Source organism: Schistocerca piceifrons, chromosome 4 (genome assembly GCF_021461385.2).
Source record: "Schistocerca piceifrons isolate TAMUIC-IGC-003096 chromosome 4, iqSchPice1.1, whole genome shotgun sequence".
Lineage (NCBI taxonomy): Eukaryota > Metazoa > Arthropoda > Insecta > Orthoptera > Acrididae > Schistocerca > Schistocerca piceifrons.
Genome location: NC_060141.1, coordinates 405961994 through 405985041, shown reverse-complemented (window position 1 = coordinate 405985041; position 23048 = coordinate 405961994). Strand labels below are relative to the sequence as shown.

Sequence of the window (23048 nt, the reverse complement as noted above, 5' to 3'; positions counted from 1 at the left end):
ATCTCCAGCTGGATTCGAAGTGTCTTGCAGCCGTCCGGTGGTGGAATTTTATCTCCGGCTCGACGTCAGCGACCAGGCCTGTGTGACGAACCGCTGGTACCTCCTACCCTCCGCTGACGGAGTCGCTGATAACGGACATAGCAGGGTATCGATGTTGCTGTCGAATGACAGAGATATAGCATGTACCAAAGGTGAATTTCACATTATAACGCGATTTTTGTAGGAGATAGAGGCTTTAAAGCACTTTTGCATCGTCGAGGAGACCGGAGTGCTGCGGTGACTTCTTGCATACAGTACTTGTGAGGCGTCATGGTTTCGGGCCTTATATTTCAGATGCCAACTAACTTAAATTGTAGTATAGTTGGCGTGTAACATCACCCCTTTTGTTCTCACTGACGGCACCGACACTGCACGGCTGACTGATTCACGGCAGTTTAGTCGCTGCTCACAAATTATAAGATTGATCAGAGCTGGATCAAAGCTGTGTACATCTCGCTACTTGGCGTCACAGTCTTATTAACTGAGCTGAGATAAGATGACCCGAGGGCCACACAAGGATCCCTATACACATGGCATTATACGTGGAATGTCCCTCAAACCTGACACAATGTGGGACCAAGTGGATCAGAAGTGAACAGATGCATTTATTCGGACAATAGGTTCCTACAACGTTCACAGGAGAGGAACTATGGCAGACGTATCAGCAGTCTGATTCTAATCGCTAATAATCCTCTAGACGAGAATGTTTTCACTGCCTGTCTTCAGGGCACGCACATAGAAAGCGGCGTGGATTACAGCATGTGGTTTTCGACACTGGTATTCTGTCATCGGCGTGTACCAACGTGTCTTCTGACGTCCAATGGCGATGTCTCTGCGCCCAAGTTTATCTTAGTGCTCAGTGACGTGTCCCGAGCAGAGGTACGCGTGTGGGGCGGTGACTTCTGTACAACACAGTGAGGAACTGGTTCTGCATAATATGCATACTCCCTTCTTGTTGATGTCTGGCTTTGAACTACTGAGTGATTTGTTATAATTGCGATAGTCGATGACAGTCTTCGTCATCAACCTGTTGTTGTCAGCTTCAGTTGACTTGGAAGACGGCGACGTTCCTCTAGTCGAATTACTCACGGTACACCCTTGCCACGGTGGTACATTAAAAGCTCAGTGCTTGCACGGCCAGGATGAAGTTCCCATACGGTCTAACCCCCTATCTGGCTTCGATAAACTGCGCTGATAAAGCGGTTCTTGCCAATTCCGCTCTAGACTGCCATTCCGACAGGCAGTACAGGTTTGATGACGTTCTAACCAAATGATTCCCCAAAATATCCAATTTGATGTGGCAGCAGGGGGACACACTTCTTAAGAAAAGAATTATCTCTAATTCAGTAGTTAATGGTATAACCGTTAGCTCTGACTGTGTACATGTCTCCTTTTTATTATTAAAGATGGGTTTATATACGATTACAAGCAGTCATTCACTCTTTCGGTAGCCGTGGTAGAGGAGAGCTGTCCCGAGCAGTGCAGCGACCTGTGAAATTGCTATTTAGAATCTTTACTATTCAATACATATGTTGCGAATGGCCTTCAGCCTACCTATCCTTTAATAGGAGAATGTAAATATTGCGTTTTCTTGCGATAAGAACACGTAGTTACTAAAGAATTTTTCTGGTCGCCTCACAACAAGCACATGGGGCTATATCGCGAACTATGCGTTTTGTGAGTCCATTATTTTCCTTGATCACCTTTGTTCTATGTGTTAATTACCTTTTAAAACTAAAACCACAGTTTGGCCCTATTATGGTTGAGAAACTGCAATAGGTGATGATTGCGAGTCTGTACTTGTTTAACGGCCGACAAAAAATTCAACGTTTGTTCAGGCCAACGTGGACACCCTTCTTTCTTATATTCTATCTTTATAACATCTTGTAGTTCCTCTCCATGTCTTTTCCTGGTGCTTTCGTAATTGTAGTTGATGTACAACTTCATTGTCTGTAATTAGAGCTCACATTAATTTTGATGATTCTGTTTACAAACAACAAGACTGACGTCGTCTTTAGCTCAAGCCAATAATTTTCCGCATCTTCCCTCGCACGGTACTCCAAGCTCGTAATAACACGTTTACAGCAGTTACTTTTACGACTGTACTAAGTAACAGAGATTAGGGACGATAGTACAACGAGTCTGTGTGAGACGATTATATTGTAGTTACCACACTGGTACTTCGTGCTTCTTATAGTTCACCGTGAGCGCCTATATACTTCTACGAATAATAGGCATTTTATGGAGCGTGTGAAGGGTACTTTAAAATCTCAAAATATTTATCTTTGGCAGTGATGTGTCATCGAACTTTCAGATCTGTATTATACTCTACATGTGTGTTTGAGTGAGAAAATATATACATATTATAAAAATGTATGTATCTGTGTATGTATGTATCTATGTATGCATGCATGCATGAATGTCTCTCTCTCTCTCTCTGTGTGTGTGTGTGTGTGTGTGTGTGTGTGTGAATGTGTGTGTGTGTGTGAATGTGTGTGTGTGCGTGTGTGTGCGTGAGTGTATGTGTTCAATATCTCCTAACCTTCTGGATAGATTTTGAATCCCTGGATGGTTGGGTAAGCGTAATACGCGCCGCATGAATTCTCAGACTTTATTCATCCAATATTGCAGAATGAGAGCGTTTAGCGACTTCCAACATAATTTCAAACTTTCAAGAATTTCTTCTCGCTGACATCCCCTTCCCAAAGACGAAAGGCAATTTTTTTTATCAGTTTCCACTTTCCCGTTGTTCATGCCGTGACTGCACAGATGTTAATAAATTCCTAGGCAACGCCGGGCTTCTCCGCTAGTAAAAAAAATAAGCATTCCTAATTAGTGTTTGTTAATGGCAGTCCTTACATGAATCCCTTATAGAGGTTACACATGGCTTCTGACAGGATGACGTCAGTTGCTTAGGAATACGACGAGGTGTTTGAATATGTAACGCAGAGAACCAGTCAAGTTAGAATACGGAGTTGTTACTCGCTCATGCTTACTCCAGCAGAATTTGTCAAACGCTGTAAGAGTCATCCAACAGTCTGTACTCGACAGTATTCATTCATCGACAATTGTAGCAGCATTTAGATCAAATTACGCAGCCGTCCAACACGTATAACATCAAAATTAATCTGACTAAATGCCAAGCCACATATTTTATGGTTAAGCACAATCTTTCTGACCACCAGTTCTCCGCTGGTGGCCGGGATTCGCTTTTTCGTAATTCGTTAACATATTTAGGCCTACAAAAAAATGTTTCAAATGGCTCTCAGCACTATGGGACTTAACATCTGAGGCCATAAGTCCCCTAGAACTTAGAACTACTTAAACCTAACTAACCTAAGGACATCACACACATCCATTCCCGAGGCAGGATTCGAACCTGCGACCGTAGCAGTTGCGCGGTTCCGGACTGAAGCGCCTAGAACCGCTCGGCCACCTCGGCCGTCTAGGCCTACAAACAGATCTACAATATACCTGGAACAAAGACATAGTCAATGCTGCAAAAAAATGTTGCGCGCTCTTATTTCGACTGAACCCTCTCATTATAGGTAAAGGGCTAATCATGTACTGTAAATTGCGACTCTGGCCCCTGTTCGCACTTCCAGTCACCTTGTATGGCTCGGAACTGTGTCCAGTAGCATCAGTACACCAACCTCCAAGAAAATAAGCCTTCCACATAATAACTCGAGCCGGCAGGTACGACCCCAACACACACGTTTAAGAACAGTGAGGACAATTCAATACCCGCTCTGTTATTTAGGACAAATAAATTAAATTTTCGGAACAGTCACTAACTTTATTCTTATTTCACATCCAAAATTTAGGCAATGAATCCACACACACACACACACACACACATACACACACAAGCACACACATACACATACATGTGCGCGTGGTCCCGAACACGGTAAACATTGGTGCCACCACAAAAAGGATGACCAACATCAGGCGATATTGATAGTGAATATTAATTACCAGCGCATGTGGTAGCATTAATTCTGAGGGCAGAGCCGCGTGTGATTAGCCGAGCGGTCTAGGGCGCTGCAGTCACGGATTGTGCGGCTGGTCCCGGCGGAGGTTCGAGTCCTCCGTTGGACATGGGTGTGTGTGTTTGTCCTTAGGATAATTTAGGTTAAGTAGTGTGTAGGCTTAGGGACTGATGACCTTAGCAGTTAAGTCCCATAAGATTTCACACACATTTGAACATTTATTTGAGTGCACAATTACAAGCAGAATTGAAGCAAAAATCTCCGACTTTAATAATATAGTCATTTGCAAATTCAATTTCAGTTGCGTCCTTAGTAACACTGTCCCAAAAATGCATGCCGCAATCTCCGTGTTCTTCCCCATAGAAAGACCAATGTAATAGCAGATTCGCTCGGCTATTGTGTGCGTCTGTGATTATTATGCTCAGTACATCGGTCCTAAAGTCAGACTGTGTCTACTATCAGCGTGAAGGTATAAATCGGTGCGAGTAGACTTTCTATAAAGGGCCCAGCCCAACTACGGTCGACCTTCCTCTTGACCAACCAAGGGAAGGCAATCATCCATTTCCAACTCAACTGTGAAGCGAATATTCGGCTGGATTGTATTCAGATGTTCTAAAAAGATTCTCACTTTCATGAGCCTAAACACAAAAGCCTCGTGTATATATCAAGAAAAACATGCAAGTTTCAATTTCATCAACACCAGGGTACGTTCCTCGGAATGTTACACAGGCAGATTGCCAACAATAGATAAAAAAATTCAAAATGTTCCCAATTGCAACTCCAGTTCTGTTCACAGGACTGATCATTGGATAAAAAGTAAGTAGAAGTGAACACATATCGAAATAGGTTCGTTAATTCAACACCAAACCCAACCTCAGTTAACCATAACAAATCAAACACAAGAACGCGAGTGCATACTGAGATTTTAAATTTACGTGCAGAGAGTTCTGTGATTGCATTCTTACCCTGAAAATCACATAGTGTGCACCTGCCGAAATACCAGCTATCGTCAAAGGCGTCACCCGGCTGCATTCCCCTAAGTAGTTTGGACGTTTTATACACATGCTTCACATGTTTGTGTTAAACGAGCCATTCCCGAAGCGCCTTTTTATGGACGGAACTAGCGGAATTTGAAGCTATTGGGGAACAGAGAAATATTATACAGACTGGGTGATGCCACTGAAGATAGTGGCAGCAGCATCACCGACGAAGAGCCTGTAGAGCTGTGAACGGTGTGACAGACGAGGCACGTACCTGTAGATGAGCTTCCGGCGAACGGAACGCTTAAAGAATCCGCTGCAGCCGTTGCAGGCGAGGATTCCGTAGTGCTTGCCCGAGCTGGTGTCGCCGCAGACGACGCAGGTGAGGCCGAGCGCCGCCTTGCCCGGCTTGCAGGGCCCCAGCAGGTAGCTGGGCGGCGGGCCCGGCGGCGGCTGCTGCTGCGGGGGCGGCGCGGGTGGCCCCGGAGGCTGGTCGGCCCCCGCGGAAGCGGGCGGCGCCAGGCACAGCGCGAGCGGCGGCGGCGAGTAGACGCCGGCTGCGTGCGCCGCGTGCACCGCGGCCGCGTGGGCGGCGTGGGCGGCGTGGGCGGCGGCGGCGTGGGCGGCCACCTGCGCCGACACGGAGGCCGAGGCCGCGGCCGCGCCTGCGGGGCTCGGCGACCGCCCTCCGTCTGCGCACCAAACACGACACGCGCTCATGCAGCAGCGCCGGTACCGAAGGGCAAAGCTCAATGCGCGGCATTCGGGCGTGGAATGACCACTCTCTATGGTCCTGGCCGTACTTCAGTCTTCTGCACGTAGTAACAAGACATCAACAACAGAGTTAGGCGGCGTATTGGTATGGAAAGAAAGACTCGCGGACTATAGTTGGTTGTCCTCGCGGACTAGGGTCAGAAGCCTAATCGAAAACGGTTTTCTTCCCCCGTGCACAGTGGTCCCTTTACTCGCAGTGAGCCGGTCGCGGTGGTCTTGCGGTTTTAGGCGCTGCAGTCCGGAACCGCGGGACTGCTACGGTCGCAGGTTCGAATCCCCGCCTCGGGCATGGATGTGTGTGATGTCCTTAGGTTAGTTAGGTTTAAGTAGTTCTAAGTTCTAGGGGACTGATGACTTAAGATGTTAAGTCCCATAGTGCTCAGAGCCATTTGAACCATTTTTGAACTCGCAGTGTGTGTGGTTGTATTGTGTGATGATGAGAGAGAAGAGAGGTGACACCCTACAAGCGGCTGCAAAGCATAACCTCTTCACCTCGCTATCAACAGTGCTCTTAGTCCATGACACAATGCTGAGAGATACTGACGCAAAAGAACCTTACGTCACCAACTCTTCTCCCCTTGCCGGCTAAATACTGGTGTTGACAATTTCGTCCACCAGGATTCAAACGGACTACCTCTGAGTCGAGGGCCATCGCGACAGACGCCTCATCTACGCAGGCAGAGGCGCAGTGGTTGAGATTGTGTATCGAACCAGGGGCCCATAAATGAAGGAAAGGCTTCGTCCTGCCGTAGCCCTCAGTGGTTCACAACCCCACAACAGGTCACAGCAGTCCAAGCAGTCCACCCACCCCACCGCCGCCTCACACCCAACCCGTGGTTAATGTGTGGTTCGGCCCCCCAGCTGGACTAAAAACCCGTGTAGCCCTGCAGTGTAGAAGTTATAACTTTATCTAGGAGGAATAATCATCTCGAGCAACTGATTTCCGAGGTTCTCTAGAAACGTTGAAGGATATTGTTGGGATTAGTCTCTCTATAAATCTCTTGTCACAGCAAATCAGTTCATGCTGTTTAATGTTTTGGAAGTCGACAAAATGTAGAACGTTGGAAGTAATTATGGAGATAAGATATTGTACACTCTGTTTCAAGGTACACAGAAAACACAGAAAATTTGTTGAAGAAGAATGTACTCGAATAGTCTCCAGTTAAGTAATGTACTGTAATCGTCAGGACTGAAGATTCAACAATGTATATCTTTCACAGATGAGCTTTTCATCAATACGTATAACATAAAACTATTGTTGATTTATTCTTTCTCACACTAAATCGTATCAGAGCTGTTTTACATAGCGATGCCTTAAAAAAAAGCCCTTGATGTGTGCGTATTTTCTGACAGACACCTGCTTGCCATTACCGGGACATACTGAACATCACGTCTGAATGTGATATTGACGACTGTAAGCTACGTGGGCCTGTTGCGTTATAAAGTCTCTTACAATAATGTATCTACATTTCCAGTGCAACAGATTTTATGTTTAGATGGACGAAACAAATTTGGCTACAGCATCAGGAATGTTCTTCTCGGTAGACGCAGCACACGCATTTTCTATAACTAGGTAAGATCCCACCTCCAAAAGACGGAAGAAGAGGCTATATTTGGACCGAATGGCATCATAAACGTATATAACACTCACAAACGGGTAGGTGTTAATCATCATTGTACGTTTGTCATTAATGATAAACACAGATTTTGACTCAGTGTTTGGTGTGTTCTTATCCTTTGTTACCAGATCTATCCCAGCGACTGCATGGAAGAGCTTGTGACAAAGACTGTCTGAACTATTGGAAAATGGGTCGTCGGCATTAAGCTACACCAGGTGGATCAGGCATGATTGGACCACAGTGCTTTTCAAGTTATACGTATACCGACTTTATAGGTGATAACGTCAGTAGACTGTAGATGAAATGTGGAGATCCATTACATTGACCTGCATGGTTTCCAGACTTAATTGAACTGTATCGATAATTGTCGAAAGATGTGAAAACTCCAGTTAAGACATCAACGACGTGAAATAGCGTATCCATAACGCTTGTTCGGGTGTTCGTCTAGATCCAGGTGTCATCTTGTTGGTCTGCAGGTCTCTATAATAAGGTGACGCCACAAATGGACTGTTGCCCATGGGCGACACTGCGCTTCTGCAATGCCGCTCACAATGAGATGGCCGCTTCGAATCCTGGTAGTGAAAGAACTTTCATAACCATCACGTGAGTGACAGTGTGGTACAGTTGCTAGCGTACAGTTTCGGATCACCAGAACTTGCGTCAGTGCCCTTGTTTAAATCTCGAACCTCTCTGACGTATCTCATGGAAAGAAAGTGTGTGTCTCTGTACAACGATGATGCGTCCTTTGGATGAGAAAGTTAAGCGGGAGGACCTCTTAGCTTCTGTTCGAGGGAAGTAGACTATGATTTACTTATTTATTCGTTTATTTCATCTGTTAACATAAGGGCCTCCAGGCTCTCTCTCACTCCTAATTAGACTTCTTCTGTGAGTAAACATTACAACTTGTATGGTACCTGAGCAATATAATAATAATAATAATAATAATAATCATCTTGAGATTGAGCCCACTACTGTGTCCGTGTTTGCATGCAAATAAATTTTGTTATTGAATATGTTCCGCCTTCAGCAAACACATTTTTTTTTCTTTTTATCCAGACGTGTTTCGCTGAAGCAATATAATCATCTCTATTTTCTCTCTTGTTACCGCATATTGTGGTTTTCTACTTGAGACAAACTATACCAAAAAAAATTGTCACTGGCTTGGGCTTGCATATGCGTGAAGACTGCCGAGGTGCACACATACCAGTGGGGCTATACGAATATTGTGGTAGCAATAGGTCTGTATGTTGGTACAGTTGTGAGTGAAGCACCCAGAAGACACAGCCGGCTGTCAAAGCAACTTCGTACACGCACACAGCATCCGCGGATTTGTATGTGATTAGAATTGCAATTCCCTGTGACAGATAGAACGGCAACCAGCGTCCACTAGTGTTGTTCGTGTTTAGTGTTATTACCATACCTGGTAAAATATACAGTATAAAGGGTGTGAACAGCGTCAGAAGTTGAGTGATCGCTGTGAAGGTCACGGAGTTAACACGTACTATTGGGAGACAACGTTGTCAGCAAATGACTGATTCTGAAAGGGGGCCTCATTTTGGATCTCCACTTGACCAGTTCGTCGAATTGTGTAATATCCATATTTTGGGGGGATTCGGATGTGCCAGTCGTCCGATGTTGGAATGCATAAGAACGTGAGGACAGGTATACCTGTCATTAAAGTTCTCCTCGACTACCTCCGACCGCCACAAGCCATCAGGCATATCGTAACTCTTTCACATCGCTTACCATCCGACGGCAAGTAATGAACTCCCTGCAACATTCTCTGTCATACTGCACCGTAAATCGGACACTACCAGCAGCCGGACTAAGGAATTACGGTCCCCGCGTAGGCTGACGTTAACACCACAACTCATATGGCTACATATGAAGTGGTGCGGTGATCAGGAAGCATGGACTGTTGGTCAATGGAATCACGTTCGGTGACTGATGGCCGCGGGAGTACCTCAACATCACGCAGACAGCTAATAGCGACACTTGCCAGGTTTGGACAAGCACCGAAAAATGGTACCGCGATACTATCGCATGAGAGGAATCACATGAGGACGGGGGATGTCCATGACGTACCCTCGTGCCGTCATAGTTGCCTTAGTCAGTACCAGCCGTGACCTGAAGACATATCCGATGGCTCCCGAGACCGTGACGCCAGGAGTATCATCACAAAATAACATCTACAAAATACTACTCGAAGACTGGGGACCACTCCCCAGATCGCCGCCATACACTCCGACGGTGGTCATCTGGGATAGCGCAGAATTGCGATTCATCACTGAACACTCTGCGACAATGTTCATTAGTAGTCCATGTCACGGAATCACTGGAAACACAGCCGATTGTGACGTGGTGTTAACGGCGTTCTACGCGTTGGATGGTAATTTCCTGGTCCAGCTACTGCCTATCTCCGACCAACGGTGCGGGATGATACAGAATGTTGCAGCGAGTCCATTACTTGATCTCGGATGGCAGGCGAAGACGTGAACGGGTTAAGATGTGCTTGGTGCTTGGTGCGATCCTCCCTTAAGTTTGTCGGACGTGGTCGACCGGAATTTCGATGGTGACTGTGGCTGCCTTCGTGTTCCCATGGAGTTTAACATCGGCCACTGCCCCTTATATACGATTGTCCCACAAATGTGGATATTGCACGACTCGTCAAACCAACTAGTTGTAGATCCACAATAAGGCCTGTTTCAAAGTAAGTCAGGTGTGGTTAAAGCTTCGTCCAACGGCTACACGGCATCTCTGTGTTCTTCACAATGATCAGCCAACATTTGACGATGTTCACGCCTCACGAGGCCTGATAACAACAATAAACGGTAACGAGACTAATGCACTCTGGTGGCCGTTCTACTGTCACCGAGGATTACAACTCTAATATCCGCCGATGCTGTGTACTTCTGTAAAGTTAGATGAACATCAGAGCATGTCGTATGGGTGCTTATATGTTGTTTGACAGGCTATATAAAACATAAAGTATTGAATGTTATCATGGTTACTGAATATGTACGACCTCTTTAATTTTTATGGATAACAAATTCAAAATTTATGGCGATGCATGGAATTGAATTGATACTGTAGACAAGCGCTTACCTAAGTCACATACACTGGACCCACTAAATAAGACACGACACATAGATTTCGCGAGGGTAATGTGCCGTCTTCAGCGATTAAGGCAAAAGCGACTAAAGAACACTTCGGGGGTTTCCCAGTAATCAAATACAGCCGACTTTATCTTTTTGAGCATGTAGTGTGGTGTCGTCACGCTTCGTCCTATAACGCTGTAGGATGTAACTCTGTAACAACGCTTTGTGCGTCATACGTTAGTACGAACATTGTCTATCATTTTGGTTATGGGAAACACTGGCGCCCCATTCTCTCTTCCCGATGTTAGTTATAGTTTAGGAACACATTTACTATACCTCTCCGTCTCTCTTTGTGTGCGGTATGTGTGTGTGTGGGAGGGGGGGGGGGGGAGACAGGCAGAGAGAGAGAGAGAGAGAGAGAGAGAGAGAGAGAGAGAGAGAGAGAGAAGGAATGGGAGAATTGAATCTGTTACACGCATTTCGACTTGGTCATAGCCATACTTATCTATACATTTTGCAGAATATTACACACTGTAATGACGTTATGTCACTTCTAAACCACAGAGCAAGGTGGCACAGTATTTGGGAGAGCAACGGTCCAGATCGTTGTCTGGCCATCCAGGTTTAGGTTATCCCTGATTTTCCTAAATCGCATTTGGAGGCGAATGCCGGCGTGGTTCCTTTGAAATAACAAGACCGATTTTCTGTTCCATCCTTCCCCAATCCGACCGAGCTTGCGCTCCATCTGTAATGACCTAGTTGCCGACGGGACATTAAGCTTAATGTTCCTCCCTTCCTTCTTCTTCGGAATCGGTGCTTCAGCTCGTGAGGAAAATACGACTAACCAGCAAGTCGACGGGCTGTGCATTGGTAGCGAATAACGCTGCACGTCGCTGCCCAAGTGCAGTGGGAAGGCGTGCGTGCAGTAGCGCACGGCACTTGCCGCCCTAACGCAGCGCGCTCCGCTTTATTTGCGGTGCATGTGCCAAGATTGGAGGGCAATCGAAAATTAATTATCCCCAATGGGGTTCCGCGCTCCCCCGCGCACTCTGTCGGGCCAGCATTTAATCAAGCCGGAAGCGCGGCGAGTGGGGTGGGGTGGGGGGCAGGGCTCGCGGCTCGCTCTTTCCCCTCTGGGCGGCCGGGGGCGTTAGCCGGTAATAGATATGCTAATGAAATTTCGCAAATTGCTCCTTCCCGCTCGGCTCGGCTCCTGCGCGAGAGCAGCGACGCGGCGCCCCGCCTAATCCGACAAGCGGCGCGGCTCAGGTGGCGCCTGCCCTGGAACACGCCGGAGCAGGCTCCTGACGAGGCGGTCGTCGGTGTACGGAAAAAAAAGCAGCCAAGGCCGATGTAACACAAGTGACGTCTCTGGAGAGCGAGGTGACTCCTTGGTTTCGAAATAGCAAAGAGGGTGACGGTTGTGGGGAGGCCGCTATTTACTTTTACTTTTTATTTGTTTATACTTCGTCGAGTTCGTACAACGGAAGTTCATCTACGCCATGGTGTCCTATAAATTATATAAATGAACAACTCGCAAGTAGTCCTAAGCGTGTTAGTGGCAATTTGCAGTCCGCTTATCCACATTTTACAGTCTGGAACCGCGCGACCGCTACGGTCGCAGGTTCGAATCCTGCCTCGGGCATGGATGTGTGTAATGTCCTTAGCTTAGTTAGGTTTAACTAGTTCTAAGTTCTAGGGGACTGATGACCTCAGAAGTTAAATCCCATAGTGCTCAGAGCCATTTGAACCATATCCACATTTCAGCTCGATGTGGCTCAACAATAAATTCCTTCTTCAAGGGAGATTTAAAGTTCATTCCTTATACGAGATTATGTATATTCAGAAATCTATTATTTAACACGCACATCTTCTTCACATATCACAAAAATGTAAATAATCTCCTCAGCCCTCGACATAGTTCAGAATCTAAATCTTCTCAAAGCTCCATTATTGGTAAACTCCTTTCCTGGGACAAATTGGTCGCGTATTTGAAAAGACATTTTAACTCGCCTAAAATTGGAAAGTTTTAATACTCGTCTCACCATGCGGATTTAGAATGCGGACGGCGCACGAAACATGCTAGACTGAAAGGGATGAGAAGTTTCACTACACTACTGGCCATTAAAATTGCTACACCAAGAATAAATGCAGATGATAAACGGGTATTCATTGGACAAATATATTATACTAGAACTGAAATTTTCACGCAGTTTGTGTCCATAGATCCTGAGAAATCAGTACCCAGAACAACCACCTCTGGCCGTAATAACGGCCTTGATACGCCTGGGCATTGAGCCAAACAGAGCTTGGATGGGATGTACAGGTACAGCTGCCCATGCAGCTTCAACACGATACCACAGTTCATCAACAGCAGTGACTGGCGTATTGTGACGAGCCAGTTGCTCGGCCACCATTGACCAGAAGTTTTCAATTGGTGAGAGATCTGGAGAATGTGCTGGCCAGGGCAGCAGTCGAACATTGTCTGTATCCAGAAAGGCCCGTACAGGACCTGCAACATGCGGTCGTGCATTATCCTGCTGAAATGTAGGGGATCGAATGAAGGGTAGAGTCACGGGTCATAACACATCTGATATGTAACGTCCACTGTTCAAATGCCGTCTGTGCGAACAATAGGTGACCGACACGAGTAACCAATGGCACCCCATACCATCAAGCCGGGTGATACGCCAGTATGGCGATGACGACTACACGCTTCCAGTGTGCGTTCACCGCGATGACGCCAAACACGGATGCGACCATCATGATGCTGTAAACAAAACCTGTATTCATCCGAAAAAATGACGTTTTGCCATTCGTGCACCCAGGTTCGTCGTTGAGTACACCATCGTAGGCGCTCCTGTCTGTGATGCAGCGTCAAGGGTAACCGCAGCCATGGTCTCCGAGCTGATAGTCCATGCTGCTGCAAACGTCGTCGAACTGTTCGTGCAGATGGTTGTTGTCTTGCACACGTCCCCATCTGTTGACTCAGGGATCGAGACGTGGCTGCACGATCCGTTACAGCGATGCGGATAAGATGCCTGTCATCTCGACTGCTAGTGATACGAGGCCGTTGGGATCCAGCTCGGCGTTCCGTATTACCCTCCAGAACCCACCGATTCCATAGTCTGCTAACAGTCATTGGAACTCGACCAACGCGAGCAGCAATGTCGCGATACGGTAAACCGCAATCGCGATAGGCTACAATCCGACCTTTATCAAAGTCGGAAACGTGATGGTACGCATTTCTCCTCCTTACACGAGGCATCACGACAACGTTTCACCAGGCAACGCCGGTCAGCTGCTGTTTGTGTATGAGACATCGGTCGGAAATTTTCCTCATGTCAGCACGTTGTAGGTGTCGGCACCGGCGCCAACCTTGTGTGAATGCTCTGAAAAGCTAATCATTTGCATATCACAGCATCTTCTTCCTCTCGGTTAAATTTCGTGTCTGTTGCACGTCATCTTCGTGGTGTAGCAATTTTAATGGCCAGTAGTGTACTTGCATCTCACACGGAAGCTCCATTCCTGACAGCTGTAATAAAGTTTCTCACGATCTCTCAGAAGGTTTGCGTGCACATCCGTCCAAGCCTCCCGTTTACGATTGCTGCTAATCAATCGTGCATCGCGCAGTCCATCGCAAAGCTCGGTACAACTTGCTGAACGACGGCAGCAAAAGCCAGTGAGGGAATGAGTCCTCGAGGCAGCCTCGGTACGAAACGGGACTTGTAAACTCCCAGCGCACCTGCCTGAGTGCTCTAAAAGCGCCCTCTCGGCACACTAAATCACTGATAATTTTCGCAATTGCGTTTTCTTTGGCTTCTCTAATTTTTCCTGTCGCAGATCTATGTTAAAGAACATTTCATTTCCGTTTCATTTCTGTATCTTAATAAGTATAATTGATACAATATTTAAATGGAACTTAAGTGATCTTTGCCCCATGAACTGTCCGTTCAGTCGTCGCTGTACCCTTTTTAAACTAGATACCTCGGAACCATTGACTAAACAGAATATGCTACTGTAACCTCTACATTCTAGCTTGTTCCTAAATAATGGCTGATTTGTTATCTTTTTCTTACTTCTAGTCCGAACTTTACATTTATTTTAAAAGCTCGAAAATTATTGGAAAAAACTTTATAAACTTGTCCTAACAACATATTATCATAATCAAGATCTTTAAATCAAGCCGGATGTATAATTTCGTAAAGCATCAAGTTTTGGGGAAACTTTATCTGGTAATGTTCAGACTCTGGGCCCCTTACTTTTACATACTTTACATCCTTCTACTAACAAATTACATTGTTATAACAGTATCAAAATTTCATGTTACGGAATGGCATAACCCTTTGTCAACCGCACGAATAAGCAGGTTGCCCGCTATGCCTGAACTAAGGGTTCGGTGGTAAAGTAGGGGAAGCACTCTTTCTCTAACTCACAACGATTGCTGGCCAGGTAAGGTGCTTGCTTCCCCACACATTGACGTCGCATTCAAAACGAAGATGATGTAATATGTTACGAAATAAACACGTAGATAGCGGTGGCGACGCTTACCAAACAAAGATGGCGTCAGATGTTACGAAATATATACATAGATGTATGTAATTATTCGTACAATAGCTACGTGGCCTCAGCTGTTTTGAATGGTCCCGCATTTATTTTATTCATTCATTTACTAAACCCCACAAATATTAAAACATCAATTTGCTGTCATTTTTATTGACTCGTAATTGCAATTTCAGGTACCAAAAGAATTCTGAACGTATCAGTAAAGTGGGAAAAACACACGAAAGAAAAACGATGAGACAGATCTGAAGTAAGCAAGTAGTGACTAATATGTTTGCTAAAGTAGCGGAGAACAAAGAGAGAGTAAATTCAACTCTGAAAACTTCCTGACTGATTAAAATTATGTGGCGGACCGGTACTCGAACCCGGAGCCTCACTTTTCGTGGTCAATCCTTTTACCAACCGCGCAATTTTTTCAGGTCTTTTATTGCGCTGAAATGCAGTGAACTTCATCGTTGCACTAATGTTGATGCAAAGCGTAATCATTACCAACACATTCTTGAAATTGTTTACAGTAAGCAAATATTTCTTGCAGAACGTTTCCTTTGGCTATACTTGTATATTGTTTGAACTGGTTCTACGTGTAAGTTAAAGAAATTAAACAACAGAACTTCAGTAGTTAATACAGAATATGTAGAGGTTCGCGACGCGCACTCTCAGCTTTACTTCTGCTCATCTCTCTCCTCTATACTCTACACTTCGCAGAACTTCTCCCTCAACCTTCCTGGTCTCCTGAAAAACGGCGAAATGGTTTAGCCACTTGCTTCCAGAACGAATCTTTCACTCAGCATCTGGGTGTGCGTTGTTTCAAAATTTCCTGTCTGAATCTGTGCGTGGCGGACCGGACGCTGTGAATGTAGACCGTGAGTCTTGCCCGAATGGCTCAGTTTTCCCCCGCTCATAAACACTGCCAAAATACGAAACATAATCCATGAATAACAAAGTACATGAACTAGTTCGCCATACCTGAGCTACCAAAACTACACAAAAACACGTTTAGTACATAAAAACAAACTTGTCACAGCTCAGGACTAGCCAAATACTACAATGACAAGGCCAAAAACGGGCATATGTCACGAGTTTCACCAAAACATACATTCTAAAGATTAGATAATAAAAAAAAATTGAATTCAGTCGACTTTCTAACATCCCTTATGTTTGCAGATAACATGGTGTACTAATTTAGACATGCGGTGTACTAATTTAGACATTTGGTTGGCGGCCAGAAGACACACACAATTTGAAATAGAAGGTAAAGTGCATGTATAATTTGAATAATAACAAAATCTGATGTATCATGTTCTCTAACCAAAACATAATCTGTATGTATGTATTTCAGGAAAGTAAAATTAGAAAACCCACTGAGGATGCCACAACTGTGGTGTAACGTGTTTGGGTGACAAAACAAAACAATAATTTGTGTATTTGCAAAAAAGCGAAACCATTCTTAATTAATTATTATTTTTACGCAAGCACGGGAACTGAGCTCAAAACTCCAATATGAAATACTTCTTCTGGCTCCAAAGTTGAAGTTCGCTATCGTGCTGGCTTTTATATAGGCCTGGCTATTATACCCTCAGAATCTCACCAGTTTACAGGTTATTTGTACATCCAAATTTCAAATTACACCATTGTTGATTCATTCGTTGTGTAAAATGTATTTTAGACAGCTTGATGTTGTTCTATAGATTGTGGCTTAACATCCCGTCGACGGTGAGGCCATTACTGTAAAATACCACATTATTGTCGTTTTTGAGACTACCGTGATGGATGTTATAATTGTTTTTTCTTCTTTTATTTAACTGGGCAGCAGATACTGGTTGCAGTTCTGATGAAGTTATCTTGAGATATAATGTACTCATTGTACAGTTGCTTGCGGAATATACACTGATAAGACGAAATAGTATGGCTACCTGCTTAATTACATGTTGCTCAACATATAGAATGCAATACAGCAGTGATTCGGTGTGGCATGGATTCGACAAGTCCTTGGCAGATTTCCGGAGGTGCGTAGAACCAGAGGTCTACGAATAGGTTTCTTAATATCCGATGTTTTCCATCGCGTTCAAATTACGCGAATTAGGTTCCCAAGACGTCACCTCGAACTCACCCGCATGCTGTTCAAACCACTGAAGCACGACTCTGGGACTGTGACACGGACGGCTGTCCTGTTCGCAGATCCCCTTGAGAGAATGCAGGTGGTCCACCAAAATATTCACGTAGTTCACAGCTGCCCTGGTGCCTTTGTTTGCTACCACAGGTGACACGGAACCCCCGTGAATGTCTCCCTCGGTATAATACTGCCCTCCAACGTCCTGCGTCAGTGGTGCGGCGCGTGTTTCGAGCAGCCGTTTGCCTAGACAAATGTTTATCCAGAAACTACCATTGACCTCGTGTAACAAGAAACGTGATTCATCCGGTCAGGCGACATGTCACCATTGACCTGCGTTCCAACCCCGATGATCCCATGCCCACTGAGTCGTAATTAACGATGCTGTTGGATCAACAAGCGAACACGTAGGGGTGCTCAACGGCGGAGTCCCTTGTTCAACACTGTGCGCTTTACGGTGTACTCCAAAGCACTTGTGTGTGCACCAGCGCTGTACTCAGTCACGAGAGCTCCCACAGATTTTGACATTATGTGCTTCACAGAGCGATCAAGCTGATGCGGCGCGGACGTCCATCACTTTGTCGCACACTCGTGGAATTACCGTCTTTCAATCGCTTTCCGTAGATGTTCGCGATAGTAGCACGCAAACAGCCGACCGGCTAGCCCTTTCTGACATGATAATTCACATACGCAGGGCCCTGGTAATCTGACCTTAGTCAAAATCATTTATGTCAGTGAATTTCTGAATTTGCAGCTCGTATCGTCGCTAGAATGCGCCTCTCCCCCGATTCTGTTATTTCCTTACCGCGTCGTGTGTCCGCAATACCTTCAGGTGGCATTCAGATTCGTGGTGGGCAGTGGTCATAGTGTTTTGGTTCTTTACATGTTCTAAGTGAGTGTGCGGTCTCTAATAACTCCGACATCGACCTGAAGTTTTTGCAACCTGCCTCGAGAATGTGTGTTATTACGATTAAAAACCTATACTGCCAATTTTTTCCAATGTGGCCTGATTCCAGTGCGCTAGTCGTTTATCTCCTGTGCTAAAGCATTCATTTCATTCATCCAACGTTCTCAATTATTCCAATCTCTGTTCCCCTACAGTTTTTTGCCTTCTGCGGCTCATTGTAGTACCATGGAAGCTATTTAGTTACCTCTTAGCACACGTCCTAGCAACCTGGCCCTTCTTCTAATCATGCTTTTCCTCGTATTCGTTGCATCGTCGTTTCTGTGGAGAACCTTCTCATTTCTTATCTTGTCAGTCCATTTATTTTCAGACTTCTGTAACATTACATCTGAAACTCTTCACTACCACTCTTTCTTGACTCTGTCACATTCTGCCACTGGTTAACCCAACTCTTCTTAAGTGCGCTTGCTACTTCTTCTTCTTCAGTGCTCAACGCCAGGGGATGGTTTGCAGCTGCAATATGCCATTCCACTCTTCTGCCTGCCTCCCTCTTCATTTCCGCATACGTAGCTCACCCCACGTCATTATAATCTGCTGCATGAATGACGTCCTTGGTCGTTCCTAGCGATTCCTTCCCTCAGTAGCTGAGTATACTATTCTTCCAGTGATGTTATTGTGTCTTAAAAGGTGGTCTTACTTACGTGTGCATCCATAGAGATCTGATCTTCTGTACTCGTCTCAGTTCCTCTTCACTGGTAACTTTATTTCGCCAGCTGATCTTCATCATGCATCTGAATCAGCAGATCTCCAGCGCATCTAGACGTCTTCTCTATTGTCCAGGTTTCACACTGATATCGGCCCACACGCCAAAGAGATGCTTTCATGATCCGTTTCCTTATTTCCAGACTGCTGTCCTTGCGGTAAGCTATTTCTTTCTCTAATTAAATGCAGCTATGATTGAATCATCTGTAAATTTGTTTTTTTTCGCAACTTGTGTTACTTTCAGTGGCAACTGGCGATGCATAGGTATACATAAGAAAAAAGAACAAGCGCAGCTTATTTCTGCGTTCTGTAGCACTGTAATTATAGGCGGTGGCACGGCTATGTCAATACACTGTTGTCAAGAAAGACTTACGAGGAGAACACACCAACTGCTGTCACCCAATTTCGCTCATTGGAAGAGGAGTCAAAATAAGCGAACAAGTGTCTCGGCTTATCCATAGATAACGACGGTCAAAGATTTCAAGGTATTTTCGAGCTACTTTATATACCGTTTACCAGGCAAAATAGTGGCTCAATGGTCAGCATCGTGGCTTTCTGATTTTGCGCCCCGTGTTCGAAATCCTGTTATCGTTTTTATTTTATTTAATTTTATTTTGTTTTCGTTATCTGCTCATGTCCGTAGAAGGTTACTACAAGACTGCTTCTGATCAAAGTTGGGGAGACAAGGGCGTTATATTAATTATAAAATTGCAGCTCTGTTTCACAACAAATGTCCTACATTTATTGGATTATGTATATGTGTACGATGTGGCTAAGAACTACAATCTCTTTAAGTTCTCATTTTCTGGTTTTCATTCTCATATCAATTCTTATATTTTATTCGTATGTTTATTCTTCAGGAAGATTTAGCGCATTCCCTTAGATTAACACGGTTTTCCGAAACCCCCAAAGGAGCTTAAATCACTAAATAAAGCAAGGCTTCCAGTCCAGATTGTATAGCAGTCAAATTCCTTTCAGAGTATGCTGATACAATAGCTCCATATTTAGCAATTATAAACAATCTCTCGCTCACAGAAAGATCCGTACCAAAAGACCGGAAAATTGCTCAAGTCACACCAATACCCTAAAAGGGAAGTAGGAGTAATCCGCTGAATTACTGGCACATATCACTAACGTAGATTTGCAGTAGGGTTTTGGAACATATACTATGTTCGAACATTATGAAGTACCTCGAATAAAACGATTTATTGACACATAGTCAGCACGGATTCAGAAAATACCGTTCTTGTGAAACACAACTAGCTTTTTATACTCATCAAGTAATGAGTGCCTCAGACAGGGGATGTCAAATTAATTCTATATTTTTAGATTTCCAGAACTCTTTTGACGCCGTTCCTCACAAGCGCCTTGTAACCAAACTGAGTGCCCATGGAATCGACTTTATTCGTGATTTCCTGTCAGAAAGGTCACAGTACGTAGTAACAGACGGAAAGTCATCGAATAAAACAGAAATAATATCCGGCGTTCCCCAAGGAGTTGTTCCTGATTTATATTAACGACATAGGAGAAAATCTAAGTAGTCCTCTTAGATTGTTTGCAGATGATGCTGTCATTTACCGTCTTGTAAAGTCATCAGATAACCAAAACGAATTGCAAAACGATTTAGGTAAGATATCTGTATGGTGCGAAAAGTGACAATTGACCGTGAATAAAGAAAAGTGTGAAGTTATTCACATGAGTAAGAAAAGAAATCCGCTAAATTTCGACTATGCGGTTAGTCACACAAATCTGAAGGCTGTAAATTCAACAAAATACTTAGGAATTGCAATTACAAATAACTTAAATTGGAACGATCACATAGATAATGTTGTGGGTAGAGCAAACCAAAGACTGCGATTCATTGGCAGAACACTTAGAAGATGCAACAGGTCTATTAAAGAGACTGCTTACACCACGCCTGTCCGCCCTATTCTGGAGTATTGCTGTGCGGTGTGGGATCTGCGTCAGGTGGGACTGACGGATGACATCGAAAAAGTTCAAAGAAGGGCAGCTCTTTTGTATTATCGCGAAAAAGAGGAGATAGTGCCACAGACAAGTTACGTGAATTGGAGTGGAAATCATTAAAACAAAGGCGTTTTTCGTTGCGACGGGATCTTCTCGTGAAATTTCAATCACCAGTTTTCTCATCCGATTATGAAAAAATTCTGTTGTCACCCACCTTCATAGGGAGAAATGATCATCACGATAAAATAAGAGAAATCAGGGCTCGCACAGAACAATTTAAGTACTCGTTTTTCCTGCGTGCCTGTCGAGAGTGGAACGGTAGAGAGACAGCTTGAAGGTGGTTCATTTAACCCTCTGCCAGGCACTTTATTGTGAATAGCAGAGTAATCACGTAGATGTAGATGTAAATGATATCGATCGTAGAAACATTGGAACCACAGATACTCCGAACAGGTCTGCCACATTTCTTGGTATGAGTCTCACTCGGGGAGGAGCCTCGTTAACACAAGCGAAGATTTCTCGTGTTGGCAATAATATGATTGCAAACGATGCATAACGGATCACTTTTCCGAGAACTGGAGTTTGCAATTGACAATGAATCAAAATACACTACAGGAATTTCTCCAAAATTCAAACAATTTTCTCTTTTTTTTAAATTCATTAATCTGTCAGTCAGTAGACGAATAAGGAGAACGTGTGGTAACCTACCACAGAAAAAAATTGGAAATTTGTGGTAAGGTCCTGTGGGACCAAACTGCTGAGGTCATCGGTTCGTAAGCTTACGCTTAATCCAACTTAAACTAACCTACTCTAAGGAGAATACACGCACACCCATGCCCGAGGGAGGATTCGAACCTCCGACGGGGAGAGCCGCGCGAACCGTGCAAGGCGCCCCAGACCGCTCGGCTACCCTGCGCGGCCTAACCTTCCACTGATATGGGTACGTAAATGAAAAACAAAAATAACAATCGGGTTTTGAACACGGGGCGCAAAATTAAGAAGCCGCGATGCCAATCACTGTGCTACCATTTTTTATGACGATATCGCGCTCTAAAGGGAACAGGCAATACCTGGAAAATATCTTGAAAACTTTGACTGTCATTTTCCCACAAAGGATCGAGTATCTACGGATAAGCCGAGACATGTGTTCGCTTAATTTGATCCGTCCCTCACTGTGCGAAGTTTCTGGGATATCGGGTTATGGCACTTGCTGTGGTCTCTTCGTTGGCGTTCTGTCTACATCGCTTCACTTTAAACAGAAAATTCAAGATAAACAACAATAAAAATATTATTATGCCGTAAAAGATTTTTTGTATACACTTTGACATGTTTGAGAACACTGAGGCTTCCTGTGTGGCACTACTGGCGATGTTAAATTTGTTAAACGAATGACCTGCAGCATCCTACAGCGTCGTTCCACACGTGGCATTCTCGACCGGCAGCGCTGCAGTTTTATACATACATTTTTGTTACTTGTAAAAAAAAGGCAATAAAGATTTAATTAACTGTGGTTTCGCCGAAGCGTCGTGTATAATGGAATTTCCAGCAGGGCGCGCTGCGCGTGTGTAATTATGAAGCAGGGGCTCGCTGCAGGCGCAGTTTTTAGCGTGCCGCCTGCTAATTACTTTCCGATTGCGCCGTTAGGGGCGCACCTGCGCTGCTAAGTCGCCAGAGCACGCATGCACACACACACACACACACACACACACACACACACACACACACACACACACCACGATCACATATAGAACATGAACGATACTGAGATGCGGCAATAACGGTTGCAAGTGACCAAAGCCATAAATTTGAAACTCACTAGGGTCGTGCTGCTTGAAGTACGAATTCGTGCTGGCTGCCAATTTTCGGGTACAGAACTACATTGGTAGGATAATTAGGCCCTGCGATCGACTGTGATTACCACCTACTCAGATGACAAAAGTCATAGGATACCTCCTCATATCGCGTCGGTCATCCTTTTGCACAGGGTAGTGCAGCAACTCGACGTGGCATGGACTGAACAAGTCGCTGGAAGTGCTTTGCAAAAATATTGAGCCATGCTGACTCTATAACCGTCCATAATTACGAAAGTGTTGCCGGTGCATGATTTTGGGCACGAACTGACCTCTCGATTATATCGCGTAAATGTTCGACGAGATCCATGTCGGGCGATCTGGGTAGCCAAACCATTCGCTCGAACTGTCCAGTGTGTTCTTCAAACCAATCGTGAACAGTTGTGTCCTGA

The 23048-nt window shown here is 44.8% G+C and overlaps 1 protein-coding gene across 1 annotated transcript in view; it reads right to left on the bottom strand.

Annotated features, from left to right (window-relative positions):
* The window catches only part of LOC124795871 (photoreceptor-specific nuclear receptor-like), a 254597-nt gene that overhangs the window by 150726 nt on the left and 80823 nt on the right, over positions 1 to 23048 (bottom strand). Inside the window, exon 3 of the mRNA XM_047259952.1 lies at positions 5286 to 5703. Within this exon, the coding sequence (XP_047115908.1) occupies positions 5286 to 5703 (418 nt within the window). The remainder of the gene's footprint in view (positions 1 to 5285; positions 5704 to 23048) is intronic.